Genomic DNA, 18,555 nt, shown 5'->3' on the forward strand with positions numbered 1-18,555 from the left:
GGTGCCTGAGCATAGCAGCAATGTATGTATACTGTGCATGTTATACTTATACTGTGCATGATATACATATGGACGTTAAGGTGCTTAGAGAAAAAAAAGCACAATAAAAAAGACAAAAAAGTCAGTGCGTTATACATGGGATTAAGGTGCAAAAGGTCAGTGCGTGTCCACCTAGGGTGGACTGACCCTAGTATAATCCGCAAGTAGCTCCATGAGGGAGTGCAGCAAAAAAGTCATTTGTACCTGGTGTAGTCCACAGGTGTGTCCGAGGGGGAGCTAAGTCCAAGTCATTGTCCCTGGTATAATCCACAGGTGTGTTCAGGAAGAGCCAGAAAGGTTTTGCACCGCCTGCTGTCAGGCTGCTGAGCAAGGCTTATGCCTCATTCAGCATCCTGACAGCAGCTGGATTAAAACTACACCAGTACCTGGTGGTGGAACTCTTGATACTGCGGTAGAGCCCCTTGCCCGGTCGCGGTCGTTGTAGGGGTTTGAACAGTCTGTGACTTGGGTGGTGCTTGTCCTTGATGATGCGCTTGGCTTTGACCACGCACCGCTTTTTGTACAGTTCCTGGAGCGCTGGGAGCTCGATTCCCATTATCCGCTCTGCCGATCGCACTACTCGCTGTAGGCTGGTCTTTTCTCGGGCAGTGTAGTTCCCGTACCAGGCCGTGACACAGCCTGTTAGGATGCCTTCAACCGAACTGTTGTAATACAGCCTGAGGATGCGACGTCCTACTCCGAGCTTCTTCAGGCGGCGGAGCCAGTACAGTCGCTGCTGAGCCTTTTTCCTCACGTGTGTGGTGTGCGTCTCCCATTTGAGGTCCTCCTCGATGTGTACTCCGAGGAACTTGAACTCGCTGACCCTTTCCACTGCAGCACCGTCGATGAGGATGGGCGCATGGTCTCTCCGCGGCCTCCTGAAGTCCACGATCAGTTCTTTGGTCTTGTCGACGTTAAGAGAGAGGTTGTTCTCCCTGCACCAGCGTGCCAGTGAGTTGATCTCCTCTCTATAGTCAGACTCGTCGTTGTTGACGATTCGGCCTATCACTGTCGTGTCGTCCGCGTACTTTATGATGGTGTTGGAGACATGTGTGGCTGTGCAGTCATACGTGTACAGGGAGTAGAGGAGAGGGCTCAGCACGCATCCCTGGGGTGCTCCGGTGTTGAGGGTCAGGGGGTCGGATGTGATGCTGCCCATTCTCACCACCTGATGTCGGTTGGACAAGAAGTCCTGTATCCAGTCGCACATGCTTGGGTGTAGCCCTAGGTCTCTGAGCTTTTTGTCAAGTATTGCTGGGACAATGGTGTTGAATGCTGAGCTGTAGTCCACGAACAGCATACGTACATATTTGTCCTTCAGCAGCTTGTTGTCCATGTGCGAGAGGACGGTGTGGAGAGCCATGGCAATAGCGTCGTCGGTGGATCTGTTTTTGCGGTATGCATACTGCCACGGATCCAGCGAGGCAGGTAGCGTGGAGCTGATGTATTCCCTCACCAGTTTCTCGAAGCACTTGCTGACGATCGGGGTGAGAGCGACAGGTCTCCAGTCGTTCAGGCATGTCACTTTGGCCTTTTTGGGAATGGGCACAATGGTTGACATTTTGAACCCTGCAGGGACCACAGCCTGGGAGAGGGAGAGGTTAAAGATGTCAGCGAAGACACCCGCCAGCTGGTCTGCACATGCCTTAAGGACCCGGCCTGGAATCCCATCAGGTCCGGCTGCCTTGTGGATGTTGACCCGTGCGAAGGCTGTACGCACTTCTCTCTCCGAGATGGTTAGAGGGTTCTCCTCCGCTGGTGCTGCTGATGGCCCCGCTTGGCTGCCGCGGTTGGGGCTGATCTCAAACCGGCCGTAGAAATTCAATTCAATCTTTATTTCAGACTCAGGGTCCATAGCAAAACATGACAATCACACAGTAAAAGCAATAAAATAATAAAAAGAAATAAATAAAAAAAACACATAAAAACAGTCCAACTACAGCTTTTCAAAGTCCGTAGAGGCTGTTACGCCAATGTCTCCATATCGTGGAAGAGTACCGAGTAGAACTTTTGACAGGGTTAATTAAAATCTTAATAACATGATTGTCAGACTTTTCAAGACGACATATGAATTTGTACATTACATTTCTTAACAGGGCTTGACAGGTAGGTACCCCCAGGTTTACAAACAGCTGGCTGGCACTGTGCCATCTTGGTACCCTCACCAGCAACCGTAGAGCATCATTATATGCTACTTTTAGTTTTCGCATGCTGCTAGCTTTGTAGTTACTCCATAAGTGAGCCGTATACAATGGTGTACAGAATGCTTTAAAGAGTGATACCTTGACATGTACAGAGCATTTGTGAAATTTCCGCATTAGTATGTTTGCCTGGGCATACAATTTGCATCTTTGTCTATGGATGTCTTTGTCATCAGAGAGATCATCGGATCTCTTACTTAAGGTAGGTACTTAATCTCACTGCACACAAGTAGTATGTTGCTACTGAGAATAAAATTAGGAAATACTGCCTTTTTATCATCTTTACTTCGCACAATCATGATGCTACTCTTCTTGGCATTATATTTAATATTAAAATCAATGCCATACTGGGAGCAAACCCTGAGAAGCTGTTGTAAGCCTGCACTGTACGGGGAAAAGATAATCAAATCATCTGCATACATAAGGTGGTTGACTACAGAGTCACCTATGACACATCCAGTTTTACACTGGTTCAGTTTCCTAGACAGCCCATCCATGTATAAATTAAATAATAGAGGAGATAAAATCCCCCCTTGCTTAACACCATTACCAACATAGAAATGTTCGGACACAGTATTTCCCCACTTCACCTGCATAGTCTGATGTGCATACCAAAAGGCTAGTATCCTTATAATGTACTTGGGTACCCCTCTTTGGCACATTTTGTCAAATAACTTGAAATGATTCAACCGGTCAAATGCCCTAGAAGCATCAATAAAACACAGAAACATGGTGGAGTTCTGGCTTCTATATTTTGCAATAATGTCCTTTAAAGCAAAAATACACATATCAGTGCCATGTTTCCTTTTAAATCCAAACTGGTTGTCAGCTGTGGTAATATACCTATCCAGTCTGTCCAACAGGATTTTCTCCAATACTTTGGAGAGTATACTAGCTAAAGCAATGGGTCTGTAATTATCAATGCTATTTATTTTCCCAGCTTTGTCCTTAATAACTGGCACAAGTAGTACCACTAACATGGAATCTGGTAAGATACCATGGTTAAGGAAACCAGTAATACATAGAGCAAGCATAGGAGCAAGCTTCAGACTGGCATTTTTTAAGTGTTCAGCTGAGATGTGATCCGGGCCACAAGCTTTGTTATTTTCTAGCTTCATTATAGTGTTATAGACTTCCTCAGCTCTAACTGTCACATTTTCAGTGGGGTCAACCTTCTCCACCAGAAAAGAGTCACTCTTAACACAGTTGAACAGCTCATAATAGTGTTGCCGCCACAGTTCTGCAATGTTGCCAGACCCACACACACCTTCAATGGATGACGGTAAGGGAGTTTTACTACTGTTTAAGGTTTTGACCTCTTGCCAGAAATCAAAACAGCTGTTGTTGCGCAGCTTTTTGGCAAGTGAGTCAGCCCTCATTGTGTCCTCATTTTTTTTGATGAATCGGACAGCATACTTGTATTTGGCGTTAGTGGCCTGTTTCTGTTCAAACACAGACCCCTGTCTTGGCCTACCTGATTCTGACCATACTTTAAAAGCATCTCTAGCAGCAGTGTGTAGCTCAGTCACATATTCATTCCAACCTGGTTTTATACTGAACTCCTTTTTCTTATCCTTGTAAAGACCCTTACTTGAGGCATTTAAAATGCTAATGATAACATCATAAGTAGAACATAAATCTCTACAATGATGCACATTTTTACAGTTGATGTCACTGCACTGCATGGCTTCTCTAGGAAGTCTAACAGAGTCTAATGATTTGTCTGTGAGTGAGGTATAGTGATTAATATCCTTCTCACTTAGCTTAGTCCAATCCAGCCTCCCTGTGTATGTTTTACTGTTATCCACAGCTATAGCTGGGATATTTTCAACATTTAGGGTCATTATAATCGGGATATGATCTGTGGTGGCCAGATCATAGCAGATAGTTATGTTATCAACAGAAGCATGTGCATCAGCTGTGCATATACAATGGTCGAGCCATGACACTGTATGCCATGCTTCACTAATATATGTATAGCTTTTCTCAGGTAATAGTGATTTACTTGTCAATATGAGATTATTATCATTACAATATTGCAAAAAAAAAGAAAGTGTTCAGTTCGTTGGGGAGGGAGGCAGGCGGGTTCACCTCGCTTCTGGTTCTTGTTTTGCAGTCTGTCAAGGTGTGTACCGCCTGCCATGTGCTCCTGATGTCGCCATTGCTGAGTTTGTCTTGCATCTTTTTTGTGTAGGCCTTTTTCGCCTTCCTGATGGCGCTGTTTAGGGCCGCGCGCGTCGTGTTGCGCGTTTCCACGTCGCCAGATTTGAAACCAGCATCCCGTTCATGCAGATGTGCACGTACTCCGCTGTCCATCCATGGTTTCTGATTGGGATAGATCCGAACTGTCTTTTTTGGGACTATGTCATCTATGCACTTACTGATAAAGCCAGTGACTGAGTCTGAGAGTTCGTTGATGTTATTCCCAGCGGCGTTCTTAAACATCCCCCAGTCAGTCTGGTAGAAGCAGGATTGTAGCATAGCGTCTGTGTCCTCAGACCAGATTCGGATTTCCTTCTCAATGACCGGCTCCCTTTTTAGCCTCTGTTTGTAGGCAGGTAGCAGCTGGATGGCGTAGTGGTCAGAGCTTCCTAGCGGTGGGCGGCGGAGAGCTTTGTATCCATCCTTGAAGGGCGTGTAGCAGTGGTCAAGAATATTGTCACCACGGGTGCTGCAGGCGACATGCTGGTGGAATTTGGGAAAGACCTTTTTTAGGTCTGTCCGGTTGAAGTCGCCTAGGCAGATGACTGCGCAGTCCGGGTGGCGATTTTCTTGTGCACTGATCGCCTGGTGTAATTCCCTCATAGCTGTGTCCTTATTAGCTCCAGGATGAATGTAAACAACGGCTACAATCACAATGCTGAAGTCGCGTGGTAGGTAGAAAGGACGGCAGGCTATGATTAAAAGTTCAAGGTCTGGTGAGCAGTGACTATCTAGGATTTTAACATCTTTGCACCAGTTGTTGTTGATCAAGGCACAAACTCCCCCCCCACTTTGCTTACCGCTTAGTACAGTGTCTCTGTCTTTTCTATACACGGTGAAACCAGGGGGAGTGATGGAAGAATCAGATGCTAACTCCGTGCTCCGTGCTGCCGCCGATGGTCTTTCTGATCTAATACCATACAGTTTGCTGTGTGTCATTGTTCCAAAGATACGATGCAGGCAGTTCTTTATGCAAGCAGATTTACTCCACGTGCAAAACAATATCGTCAGCGTCCAAAATGTTGAATCAAACATTTCAAACATTTCGCGCCACAGCGATTTAAACAGCGGTCAAAAGCCATTTGCCCTTCCAGGTCGAACCTCCTAACCATGACAGTGAACCTGAAGCTTAAAGTAATACTAGGTAACGTTTTCAACAAAACTAAAGTTAAATTGTATATCTTTTGCGAGTGGCAAAAGTTTCACAACACCCACTCCGTGAATTTCACCCCCGGAAGCCTTTTATTTATATATTTTCTATTGAACGTGTACGGGGGGGACTTTCCCGGGAAAATGACGTTCCTGGCCAACGTCATGACGTCGTGGCCGACGTCCTCAGGAACTACCGCAACGGTTTCCTGTTTGGCCAGGAACTACCGCGCTATTAACAAAAAGGAACCTCACGCTGATTTTAAGATAATGTAGGATTGGAAGATCGAAAAAGAACAGAAAAAGAAAGCACAGCTCATGGTAACTAATGCTCCACTGGCTAAGAGAAACGATCCGTAGATAGTATAAAACAATTAAAAGATCGCTTTTTGAAACGCTTCCGGCTTCCGGTGAAAACGAATGGAATTCTGGGTAATCGAGGACTAGGGAAATTGTATGCAGTGACGGTAGTGACCAGCAGAGGTTGCTAAAAATCGTTATTTGTGATTCTGCATTGTACAACTTTAAATAACCAACCAATGGTCACATAAACCCAATTGGCATTTTTCACCCATTTGGCTCCTACAACTACTTTACAACTCTGTTTTATCACTTCTGGGTCCATATTTATCAAGCCTCTCATGGTAGGAATATCAGTCCTAAGTGCCCAACAAGCCAAGGTGATCCTACTTTAACCCATTAAGACCGGGAACGCATCTCTGTCATTTTAGATTTCTTTGGCTATTCAAAAATAGCAGATACAGTATACAAGTTCATAGCTACAAGCTTGTAGATCTGTTATTTTTGAAAATGTGAGCAAATATTTGAAAATATATTTAATAAAGATGTTAGTTAAAAATGTTCGCTTAAAATATTTGCACATATTTTCAAGATTTTTCAAAAATAGCAGACATACAAGCTCACAGCGCGGCACTCGGTGCCATGCTATGAGCTTGTATATCTGCTATTTTTTTTAATCGTGAACCAATAGCCAAAGAAATCTTAAAATGACACAGATGCGTTACGGTCTTAATGGGTTAAGACACAGTAGTAGGAGATGTTGTCAATATTCATTTGTTAGGATAGAGCTCCCGTCTCCACCAGAATGTAGGAGAGCTCAAGAGTTGATCTAACCTGTTAGGAGTAGTTCCCAGCAGATGTGGTCACATTCTGAGGAAGGACATATGAAAAGTGATACCACAAAGTGATTGTGGATGCAATTAACTACATGATCTACATGATGTTGAGGCCAAATGATCTGGTATATTTTTTGGAAGGTTCAAAGAACTGTGAGTGGTTGGCCTGCTATGCAAATTGCAAATCAATTAGATTTATTTATCAATTTCGGCAAACAAAAGTTTGCCTATAATCTCTAGGCTATTTAGTTTGTTATATCCGTTTTCCATTTTTTAAATTTATGCATCAAGCCATATAGACAAGTGAACACACTTTGAATGTATAGCAAGACTTGGATATTAAAAAAAACACAAGTCGTCGTTATCATTCACAGAGATCTTGCACATGTATTGTAAGATTAACCTTATAATGGAAATCAATGGGGGTCAAATCAAGCTGAAACTTAACTTTTTTATGTCACAGTTCTGACATCATAGATGACTGTCATCATAGATGACTGACATCATAGATGACATCATAGATGACTGACATCATAGACTGGTCACATGACTTCCAGGATCCACATGGAAGCCTAGAACACTGGTACTCAACATCAGGTCCAGGGACCACCAGATGTCCAAATGGACCCTTCCAGGTAACTCTGAGAGTGTACAAATGCAACCAAATGGATCCTTACGGGTCCATTTGGTTCCATTTGTACACTCTCAGAGTTAACTTAACACTGAGAGTTTTACAGTGTGGGTCCCAGACATAAAGGATTGTGTCAAACTAAGGTTTTTTAAATTAAAAAGTTTGAGAACCACTGGCCTAGACCCTCTATAGTTTAGTCCAAGTTCAACTTTCAGTGTGAGTCCTACAAGTGATTGTGAGATGATTGATGAATACAGACCCTGGCTGGACATGCAGGTTCATGTTCATTAGAATTATAATTTAATGTGGAAGGTGAACTCAAACCTAGCCTGCAGGATCCAGCCTGATTTACTACGTTTGGCTGATTTATTTTTCTCATTTCGACTATCAGTCTGGCCAGCCTCCATTTGAGTCGTATTTTAATGACGTAGGCAAGTCAGGAAGTGACTCGAGTTTTACATTGGACAACACTGGTCCCGCCCCCCTACAGACCAATCAGAAGCCGCGGGTCGTTTTCACCCGTGCTGTGCACGGAGATAGGAGGCTTTCCAGACTGTATAGCGAGTGAGAAACAAAATCCAAATATAGATATATATTTGTATTCATCTTTAGTATTATAATATCACAATTAACCACTTAAAGGAGTAGTTCACCCAAAAAATTACTTATTTTCTATCAATTACACACCTCATGAAGCCTTGAATTTATGGAGATTTTCTTTGTTTTTGTCGCATTCCTGAGCCAAACATTTTATGGCCGGCGGAGGCTCCGGTAGGAGACTAAAAGAGTCTCAAAGAGTCTCCTACTGAATCTCCTATTGACCGATGAAGTGTTGGGCAATATTACTTAGGAGAGCAATATGTTACTTATTACTTATTACTCCTTTGAAAAGTAATAATATTATATTACTTATTACTTGGAATCAAGAGTAATATATTACGTATTACTTTATATCATCTTACCCAAACAAATCCAAATGTTTTCAAAAAGGAAGCCAGTCTGTAGATATCTTATACTAGCCCAGTAGCCTGTATTTATCTTCTATATATAATGCAAATAAAATACAAAATAAACCAGTAGTCTCTCTGACCTTTTAAACATAATGATTTTCTGTTGTTTTGGGTCTGAGGGGCCATCCATCAGTTTTATCCTCTGGTGTTTCGGTCAGCTAAGCCCCTTTCGGGACCCTGTTTACTTTTTTTTTATTTGGGAAGGCGGTATCCAGGGTCCCTTGATGCTCAAACCACTCTCTCTCGTACTCGCGGCTACCACTGTCTGGTCTCGGGCTCAAAGGTACACCGAACTGCATTAGTAATGCGTGGAAAGCTGCATTAATCGGCGGGGATCGGCGTTGCCGTTAAACATTTTTAATTATTTTGTAAAACTTAAGCTCCTCTCTCACACTCCTCTCCACTTCCCATGTCCCGCCTCCCCGCGTTGTGACTGACGAGCTGCGCGTCCTACGTTACTGCCTCTGATTGGCCGAGATCCACATGCTTGCATGCGGTCGCATACGGGTCATGCGCTACGTCAAAACTCTGCGCAGGCTGCGTGCTAAAAAGAACTGATCTGCAAGCTAAACAGCATCTCTATTGACGTAGGTTGATAGCTTGTAGATCTGCTCTATTTTTGCATGATGCGACAACTTGCCTCTACGAGAGACGGAGAGAGTACATATTAAATGAATGAATGAGCAAAAATAAATGACGCTCGTCATCAGTAACGAGTAACAAGGCCTTTTTTATCGTAGTAATATGGTATAATATTACTGTTTAGGCAGAATAATACCTTACTTTACCCGTTACTGGGAAAAGTAATATTACAGTAATATATTATTGCTAATTCGTTACTGCCCAACACTGCCGAATTTCAAGGCTTCATGGGGTGTGTAATTGAAAGAATATAAGTAATTTTTTGGGTGAACTACTCCTTTAAACCCTATGTATCATACTTAGTTGACAGGAGTCCCCCAGGGCTCCATAGTAGGCCCACTCATTTTCGCTCTAAACTAAATATCTTCACAGAAAGTAGTTGATCTACAAGCTCACAACATGCCGCACTGCAACGTGTTAGGAGTTTTTTTAGATTTGCCATTTTCCACTGAATTTACGCCTCAAAAGAGGGACACTAGGTTCATGTTGTTTAATCACAGTGAATTAAATACAATTACAATACAATTAACCACTTAAGCCCTATATTTTACTTTTATCCAATCAAGAGAGAGAACCCCACACAGATAATTTATCCGCTGTATAGTGTTCCAGTTCCAAATTCATCACAATTTATCATCATGAAATTACACTTGTTTATCCTTTATCCTGCATGAGTTGACAGTTCTCAAGAGTTTTGAGTTTATTGACTGCTGAATTGTTTACTAGTCCACACCATTGAGGACAAACGTACAGTGTCCTTATTTAACATGTTGTTGTTGATGAAATAATAACAGCAAAATCAAATAAACTTTAAAAATAAAACCTATAACCCCAGTTATTGTGGATTCTAAATAAAACCTACATGTCAATGTAGGACAAAGGCAAACTGAAAATGGTTGCTGAAACTGTTTAAATATCAGTTAGAATAATAACATAATAATAAACAATAGACAGGTAGTAACAGAAGACAAACAGACATACCAGGTTCTAGATCACTGTTCACGATTGGTGTTGGATCAACTCTTGGTCTTAGGGGAATTTCTATGATACACGCACAACATAAACACACCACACACAGAGACACAAAACAACAGCTAAATTGTAGCTCTGCATCCAACAGAAATACAAGTTCATTTTACAAACAAAGACACAGAATAAATGTTGTATCTTGTGGAGATATCTGGTGGTCTGAGCATAGAACCAGTCCTTCTAAACCTCCTGTCTTCAATTATCTGCATAATGTGATGCACATTTGATCAAATAAAACACACAAGCATGCTTTATGAAAGCTGTCTAAAATTAACTCTAAGTGATGATGTTGTTTTTGTTGTCACAGTGAGATAGATGGCAGAAGTCAAATAAGAAATACATTTAAACATTGTAATATGTAACGACTAGTCGCTTATGCATTTTATAGATAGAAACATTTGCTTTCATACGTCAAGGAAAAGATCAGTTTCATTTCACATTGTTACAGTTAAGTTGAAAACAACACCAGCTTCATTTTAGGGCCGTAACTATCAATTGACCCATTGTCAGCCTTCTGATTGGTTCCTGACTGACTGACTAACCAGCAGGCTCTTTCTACCTTGTTCCGCCCTGGTTCCGCCTTACGGTAGTTTATGTTGAATTTGCTAAAATATCATTTTTGGAGAGAAAAACCACGATATGCCACGATATACTGCATCTGAGATGTTCCTTTTTACTGACAAGTTTCAAATAAAAATTTAATACACAGAATATCAATACGAAGCAACTGAAAAACATGTTTTTTTCAATGGTAGTGGATGCAGAGAAAGGATTTTTGTCCAACCAAGAAACAGCAACCAATGGGTGCAAAGGGGGGCACAACCACGGTGGGACTTGACAAAGGGTCAATTATGTTCTTTGCGATTATTCTTTGATAACTTTTACGACTAATCTAAGTCGAGAAGCGTGTTTTTTATATATATATATATATATATATATCAACAAATCGATTAACCATTTATACTTCATCTCACAACAGTGTTGAAAATAGCAGATCTACAAGCCCACAACACTTCATAATGCGTTGTGAGCTTATAGATCTGCTATTTTCACAATTAGTTTTATGTTTTGATTTGCTTTAACATTTTTCATCTATAGCCTAATATGCCGCCGCCGATGGTCTTTCTGATCTAATACCATACAGTTTGCTGTGTGTCATTGTTCCAAAGATACGATGCAGGCAGTTCTTGCAATTACTCCACGTGCAAAACAATATCGTCAGGGTCCAAAATGTTGAATCAAACATTTTGTACAAACATTTAGCGCCACAGCGATTTAAACAGCGGTCAAAAGCCATTTGCCCTTCCAGGTCGAACCTCCTAACCATGACAGTGAACCTGAAGCTTAAATAACCAACCAATGGTCACATAAATCCATTTGGCATTTTTCACCCATTTGGCTCCTACAACTACTTTACAACTCTGTTTTATCACTTCTGGGTCCATATTTATCAAGCCTCTCATGGTAGGAATATCAGTCCTAAGTGCCCAACAAGGTGATCCTACTTTAACCCATTAAGACCGGGAACGCATCTCTGTCATTTTAGATTTCTTTGGCTATTCAAAAATAGCAGATCTACAAGTTCATAGCTACAAGCTTGTAGATCTGTTATTTTTGAAAATGTGTGCAAATCTTTGAAAATGTATTTTTTAAAGCGAACATTTGTACCTCAATTCTTTGCTTCTGGGGATTCTTCAAATGTCTTCTAAATCCTAACAGTTTAAAAAAAAACTTATGTTGCTATAATAGCAAAAGGACCCCCAAAATGAAATGTATTTGGCCGTGGACCCCCATCTCAAAATATGTTGTTCCAGGGACCCCTCAGAAGCAAAGATTTTAGTTAAACATTTTCGCTTAAGATTTTCACATATTTTCACGATAAAAAAAATAGCAGACATACAAGCTCACAGCGTGGCACTCAGTGCCACGCTATGAGCTTGTATATCTTCTATTTATTTTTTAATCGTGAGCCAAAAGCCAAAGAAATCTTAAAATTACACTGATGCGTTCCGGTCTTCATTGGTTAAGACACAGTAGGCGGAGGAGCATGTTGTTAATATTGATTTGTTAGGATGGAGCTCCCGTCTCCATCAGAATGCAGGAGAGCTCAAGAGCTGATCTAACATGTTAGGAGTAGTTCCCAGCAAGTGTGTGCACATTCTGATCAAGGACAGATGTTGGAGAGTGTTAATTTAGTCGACTAAAACTATGACAAAAAATTATCCACGACTACCTTTTTTCACTGACGAAAACGAATTAAAAACTAAATAAAAACGATGTTATGGTGACTAAAACTATGACTAAAAATACTGACAATTTAGTCAACAAAAAATAATAGACTAAAATGTTAGGGAGGACTACAGGACAAGAGATCCAGTAGAACTAATTTCATTACTGGTTGTGCACCGGTGTCATACTCCGAAAATAGCTGATCTACAAACTTACAACACGCTGCGGCGCGTTGTAAGCTTGTAGATTAGTTTTTTTCAACATGCAGTTACTGTAAGTATAAATCAGGTGTTAAGACGGCATCATGGCAAGTAAAATCTTATGCTATTTAGTCGACTAAAACTAGACAAAAACTAAAACACTTCAGATGACTAAAATATGACTAAAACTAAATTGAATTTCTGTCAAAAGACTATGACTAGAACTAAATAAAATTAGCTGTCAAAATTGACACTGGCACGCCAAAGCGCACACACTATATTCAATCAGACGTTAATAATTTGTGTGTGTGTGCATGTGTCAGGTGTTAAGACGGCATCATGGCAAGTAAACAACATTGATCGGTATATATGGTACATATCCACTAGCATTATTGGACTCAAATGTATGTATGTATATTTGCTCTTTTAAATGGACCGAAATAAAGATTTACTACTTATGGTACTGTATGTCTGTTTCTCTTCCGTTAGAACCTGTCTATTGTTTATTAATACCTTATGATAGTTTTAACAATGTTTTTTCTTAAAACATTGAAACTCTTTATTCTGAGTGTTTGCTCAATATCAGGAATCTCCCCATCTATCTACCTCTTTAGTAAAAAGAAAATACATTTCGAGTTTGGGAGTTTGCGAGTTTAAAAGCCCAAACAGAATACAAATGCTCCATAAACCCCAATCAGAATAAACAGACCAAAACTGAGATTTTAATCTGTTGCAGAGTGGTGGTTTAAACCTTTTCACAAACCAATCAAAAGGAAAATTGGGTAATTAAGGTCAGGTGTATAATGCATTGTATGTGCATTTATATTGCATTATTATGGCTTCATAACACTTCAGGGAAGTAAGTTATGCATTGTTGTAACCTCAGTACAATCATTACAAAGTCGTTCTTGTGCTCCACTTCTCCTCTTCATTGATCCCAGTAGAATTAAGCATGTGTTGTTAACATGCTGCTGCTTGATTAGAGCAAAACAAACAGCATATACTGCACTGAACAGACCATTGATATCCATCTTTAGGGAAGTTATTCAAACATGTGCAAAAAAACAACAAATGCAATGTACTCATCATTTGTGCATGTCACACACAGGCTGTGTGACATGTGCTACAGCTGTTCTGATTAAAATATAATAATATAATATGTAAACACCACCAGACCAGATTAGATCACATCCCATATAAACAGTTGAGCCAAAACCTTTATTAGGAATGATTTAAATCAGAGTGGAATAAAAGTGTCCACATGTATCCCTAAATGTGATTACTAACTACACCAAATAGCCTATTCTTACTTTATATAACTCTGAACTCTGAGTCATCACAGTCAGCAGGGAGAATTGATGATTGGAGGTTTATTATGAACACACACATATCATGTGTTATGGTTATTATGTTCATCTTATAGATGCTTTATTTTTTTCATTATGACAATAAGATTTTATATTTATTATTATAAATGAGTTGGAGGTTCAGCTCCAGACCACAAACTGCTCAAATAAAGTTCTTAAATGGACTCACCTTCAGGATCATCCACAGCCACAGGCTCAAACCAACGTGGAGGCAGCATACGCCTCACAGACTCTGGCAACTTCTCTTTTATACGATCTGAGATGAAATTCAAACAATATGCAATATGTTAAACACAGTGATAACATATTACATAACAGTGATATGCGGTTTCAGCTGTTGGCTTGTTTGGACACATAACAATTAATAAATTAACACTTAATGAAATATTTAGTTTACAGTAGTAGGCCACACACACACACACACACACACACACACACACACACACACACACACACACACACACACACACACACACACACACACACACACACACACACACACACACACACACACACACACACACACACACACACACACAGTTCTAAAGATTAAAATATTTGACATTGCTTGTAGCAGTTGAACAGTAACTTTTCAAGTAAGTTGTATGTTATGTGTAACTTAAAATCAGTAGAGAAACTTACCACGATATTTCACACCCAGCATCAAACCCACTGCAATGATGAAAGCAACAATACTGCCTCCAACAATCCCTCCCACAGGTGTCTGTTTCACAGGTTCTTGGGAGACAAAATAAACAATTATATTAATGGGTTTCATTTGCTTTCAATTAAAAGGTTGAAGGCATAATAATAATTTACGAACCAGGCTACTGGCTGCTTGTAGGTTTGTCTACATATTGTTGTTGATGAAGATTAACATGTCAACGTGTTCTGGTGTCAATTCTTGTGGCTAATGTACTAGCTTATTAGCCAGACTCACTCGCTCTGATCAGTTGACAGAGTTGGACCTTCCAGATCAATGTAGGCCAATCAGCTGCAAGTCTGAAACTACTCTACTATGTTATGGTACCTGGCTGAGTGTGTTTAAAATAATGATATCTCCCCCATTATTTAAACAAATTATGTTGTCAACTAAATGCAGATTTATTCTTCTTTAAATAATGTGTTACTACTTCAACCATGCAGCATCAACGGAGATATCAAACACATTGGGCCTCAAATTCACTAAGCTTTTTGGGTACGCACAGATTTTGTACTTATGAGCATATCCGCACCTTGCGACAAACAGAGTCTGATTCATCAAAAAAAAAAAAAGGTCTGGATTGTGGCGGACGTACATTCAAACTCATGTCTGCTCATAATATGAGCAGACATGAGTTTGAATGTACGAAGAATAAGGTATTTTAATAACAAACAGCATGGTTTGAGGCATATTATGCCTCAAACCCATGCTGTCTGTTTTGCTATCTTAAAATGCCTTATTCTTCGTGCAAAATGAATTACAACAGTGCCAAACCTCAAATAAAGTATTGATGTGCCCAACATTTGTCATCAGATAGAAAAGAAAAGGAAAAAAATGCTAAATTATCTATTGCTTGGATGCATATTGCATGATGCAACTTCAAACACATTTTTAGGTTCTTCAGTTGATGCATTTAGAGCTGAATTGTTAGGTCTCTCTGTGTGTTTGACGTGGCCACAAGTTCGATTAAAATAGACTATCGCGTCTTATGTTGCAGGAGGCAGGCGCTCCTCCAAGGTCGTGCTATTCATTTATAATATTGATCACAGACTAATAAGTCTTACCATCCAGATCCATTCCCCATTCCGACGTAGGACAGTGAATAGGATATGAATCCAAAAGTCATCAATAAAGCTGTGTTCCATGATCTATAGGTATTCCCTGGATTCCAACATCATATTTTTACCTCAGCAAAGGTGAGCTATATCTTTTCCACGTTTTATTAGCCTATTATTTGATCGTGGGGTTAAACTTTGTGAACTTCTTATTCTCCTTACACATGAGAGCATTACTTTTTTAACGTTCAGCTGATCCATCGTGCGATCGAGGGACTCGCTCCCAGATAGAACAGATGTACAAGTTGTCAAGGCCGTGCGATGCAACACGTTGCAAGCTTGCAGATCTATTATTTTTGTCGAGAGACGAAGTTGAACTTCTTCAGCGTGGTAAAGTTGTTTTTTATGTTGGGTGAAATCAACATTAGAAGGAGCTCCACTGATCTTGTACCCCCCAAATTCGGCACAAACATGGGGATTCTACTACTCTGCCAACAAAATGTGGAACGCCCTACCACCAGCCATTAAAAAGGTGCGACTCTTATTCTCTTTCAAAACCACCATAAAAGAGTACTTGCCTGTTATTTTCAACAAGACTTAGATGAGTCTTCTAGCTTGCCAACATAAAATACAGTGTGTGGTAAGTTACAGTACAGTACACACTGGATACAGTCTACACAGAACGTGTCTACCCTCTAGCGGACAAATAGGCATATAGCCTCTTGCAGTGGTGGTCAGCTAGTTAACTTGACATTGTGATATTGCATTTTCTAATGTAATTTACCTACGTGCAGACTACAAATACAGTATGTGTTTAGTCTCTGAATGGATACAATTGGTATGCCAACCTGAAAATGTAGCTATTTTCTGTTGAAAAGCAGAGAGCTGGAGAGACCCCTGTTACGGACAAATACTCTATAGCAATGATTACTATCAGAATAGAGCTCCAAGGTGGGGGTGGGGGTAGTTATCAGTGAAAAAAGCCATAAAACAGGTTTGTCAGCACAGGAGCACATTGAGAATGCATTGAAATGGCTGGGAAGGGGGGGGTGACATTAACATTGAAGTCAATAAGAAAACCTGGGTGCAAATCAGGTTTTGTACCCAGGTGCCCCCCAAAGGGGCAGGCCTACGGCTACACAGGACTCTTGACCCTGATTGGATTGTGACATTCAGTAGTTGTTTGAAGACACCACCTTTGGTGTAACACCTTACAATGGCCAGTCACAGCTTTTAGGGTTACATGGTAGAATAAACATTTTCTCTTTCTTTCTCCCATTATTTGGGGGGCCGTCGCCCCATATCACACATAATGGACGAGCTGTCACTGGCCTCTTAGACTGAATAAACATAAGAAACATATGAGACTGTAAAGACCCCAAACGCAATACACCCAATTAATCCTGTCTCCTTCGCTGTATACATGATACTTAGTGAATGAGGTCCAGAGCTGATATTCTGAATTCAGCCTCATGAGTTACATGACATGCCACATTCTGTTCCAACAATGTAGAGTTAGTTAAAGTTGGGTCAATTAATTAAATATAGTTACTTTGATGAATTGAATTCAGCAATTGAATTGAATTCAACTGTTGAGAGAATTACCAACATGTTTCATCAAAGTGTCTTCTTCACTGTGCTTCACACAGACACACATGACCAGTTTTATGATTTGTCAAAATGGCAGTGTTGGATACATTTCTACACATCGTGGAGTAAACTACATACCTTTGTAAAGCAGGTTGTCACGGGGACCACTCTGCTCCACACTGAACATGTTCTTCATTTCACAAAATAGTTTTTCAACCTTCTTCCCTTCCTCATTGTTGAAGATAATAAACTGATTAGAGTGCTGTCCAGAGTCAGACACCATCCATTCCCCTTCATCTTTCTTCCAGCGATAGGTGACCGGACCTGACTCTCTGATGTCCCGGTTGTCCCCTACAACACAGTCCAGTGTGCAGTTGGTAGAGTTAGATGTACAAGGTTTGAAAGCCACCCCTGGCTTTGGGACTCTCTCTGTTGGGGAAAAAAAATGAACACAGCTCAGAATTACTGGTCAAATGGTCTCCACTCTGCAGTCATTTTTGATGAGGAAAACACATGTTGGCTGAGTGATCTTCCTCAGGTAATGGTTATGGTACAGATACACGTAGGGGGAGCAAGGTTATTATTATTATTATTGTATTGTTTATGCTTCACATTCATTTTCTATGGAAGCATTATCAACAAAAAACTATTTGCATCTGAAGCATAAAAATGAAATGAAAAATTAGATCAGACGAAAGGCGGCCATTTCTAATGTAAAAGGATGTGGGATTGACAGCAGAGCGGTCAACTTCATGCAAATGAGAAGCTAATTTCACTGGGTGGCAGCCAATCACATTGTTGAATGTGACAGGGTAGCAACCACATAGCAACCACACTTGAGACTGATAGAAAAGAGACAAAACTTATCATGGATAAGTTATATACAGAGGGATAAACGTCAGCTGATTCCTTTATGGTGTTTTTTACCCCTTTTCTCCCCAATTTAGTTGTTATGCCAATTGATACCTCCCCACACACATGTCTGTCTAGTCACTGCTGTTGTATCCTACTAACTCACCTGCCAGTGAGGAGCCCCCACCGCAGGGCCGGATTACCCATAGGCCATCAAAAATAGCAGATCTACAAGCTCTAAACGCATCCCAACACAGCATGTTATGAGGTTGTAGATCAGTTATTTATACATTCTTTGGAATAGGGCATAACTAGATAAACTATAAAGTTTGTGCATTGTATATTGTGTTGCTTTTAAAAGTTCTCAAATAGAAACTTATAAAATTACGTTTTAATTGTGCATTTTTGGGCAAAATATCGGTCAAAACATAATGTAATGTGTGGTCTAGGACTCTCCAAAATTGGAATCTGCATCGTACCCAAAACTCTGGCATCAGGCTCTACAAACAATCTCTATACA

The 18,555-nt window shown here is 40.5% G+C and overlaps 3 protein-coding genes across 6 annotated transcripts in view; 1 reads left to right on the plus strand and 2 right to left on the minus strand.

The window, feature by feature from the left end:
- The window catches only part of LOC308080271 (uncharacterized protein), a 193,304-nt gene that overhangs the window by 147,555 nt on the left and 27,194 nt on the right, over positions 1-18,555 (minus strand). The gene's annotated exons all lie outside the window — the stretch shown is intronic.
- LOC308080264 (sodium/potassium-transporting ATPase subunit alpha-1-like) overlaps positions 1-18,555 on the plus strand; it is a 377,427-nt gene that overhangs the window by 114,393 nt on the left and 244,479 nt on the right. The gene's annotated exons all lie outside the window — the stretch shown is intronic.
- Positions 1-18,555, minus strand: part of LOC308080259 (NACHT, LRR and PYD domains-containing protein 3-like) — a 50,516-nt gene that overhangs the window by 16,210 nt on the left and 15,751 nt on the right. The window contains exons 3-6 of one of the 3 annotated variants that reach the window (XM_080422037.1): positions 17,322-17,612; positions 14,478-14,573; positions 14,005-14,091; positions 9,992-10,051 (exon numbers count right to left, since the gene is read on the minus strand). The exons of 1 other annotated variant lie outside the window; for it this stretch is intronic. In XM_080422037.1, the coding sequence (XP_080278163.1) occupies positions 9,992-10,051; positions 14,005-14,091; positions 14,478-14,573; positions 17,322-17,612 (534 nt within the window). The remainder of the gene's footprint in view (positions 1-9,991; positions 10,052-14,004; positions 14,092-14,477; positions 14,574-17,321; positions 17,613-18,555) is intronic. One more of the 3 variants, XM_080422038.1, reaches the window with a different exon arrangement.

Source organism: Gymnoscopelus braueri, assembly GCF_963280865.1.
Source record: "Gymnoscopelus braueri genome assembly, chromosome: 24".
NCBI classification, from domain to species: domain Eukaryota; kingdom Metazoa; phylum Chordata; class Actinopteri; order Myctophiformes; family Myctophidae; genus Gymnoscopelus; species Gymnoscopelus braueri.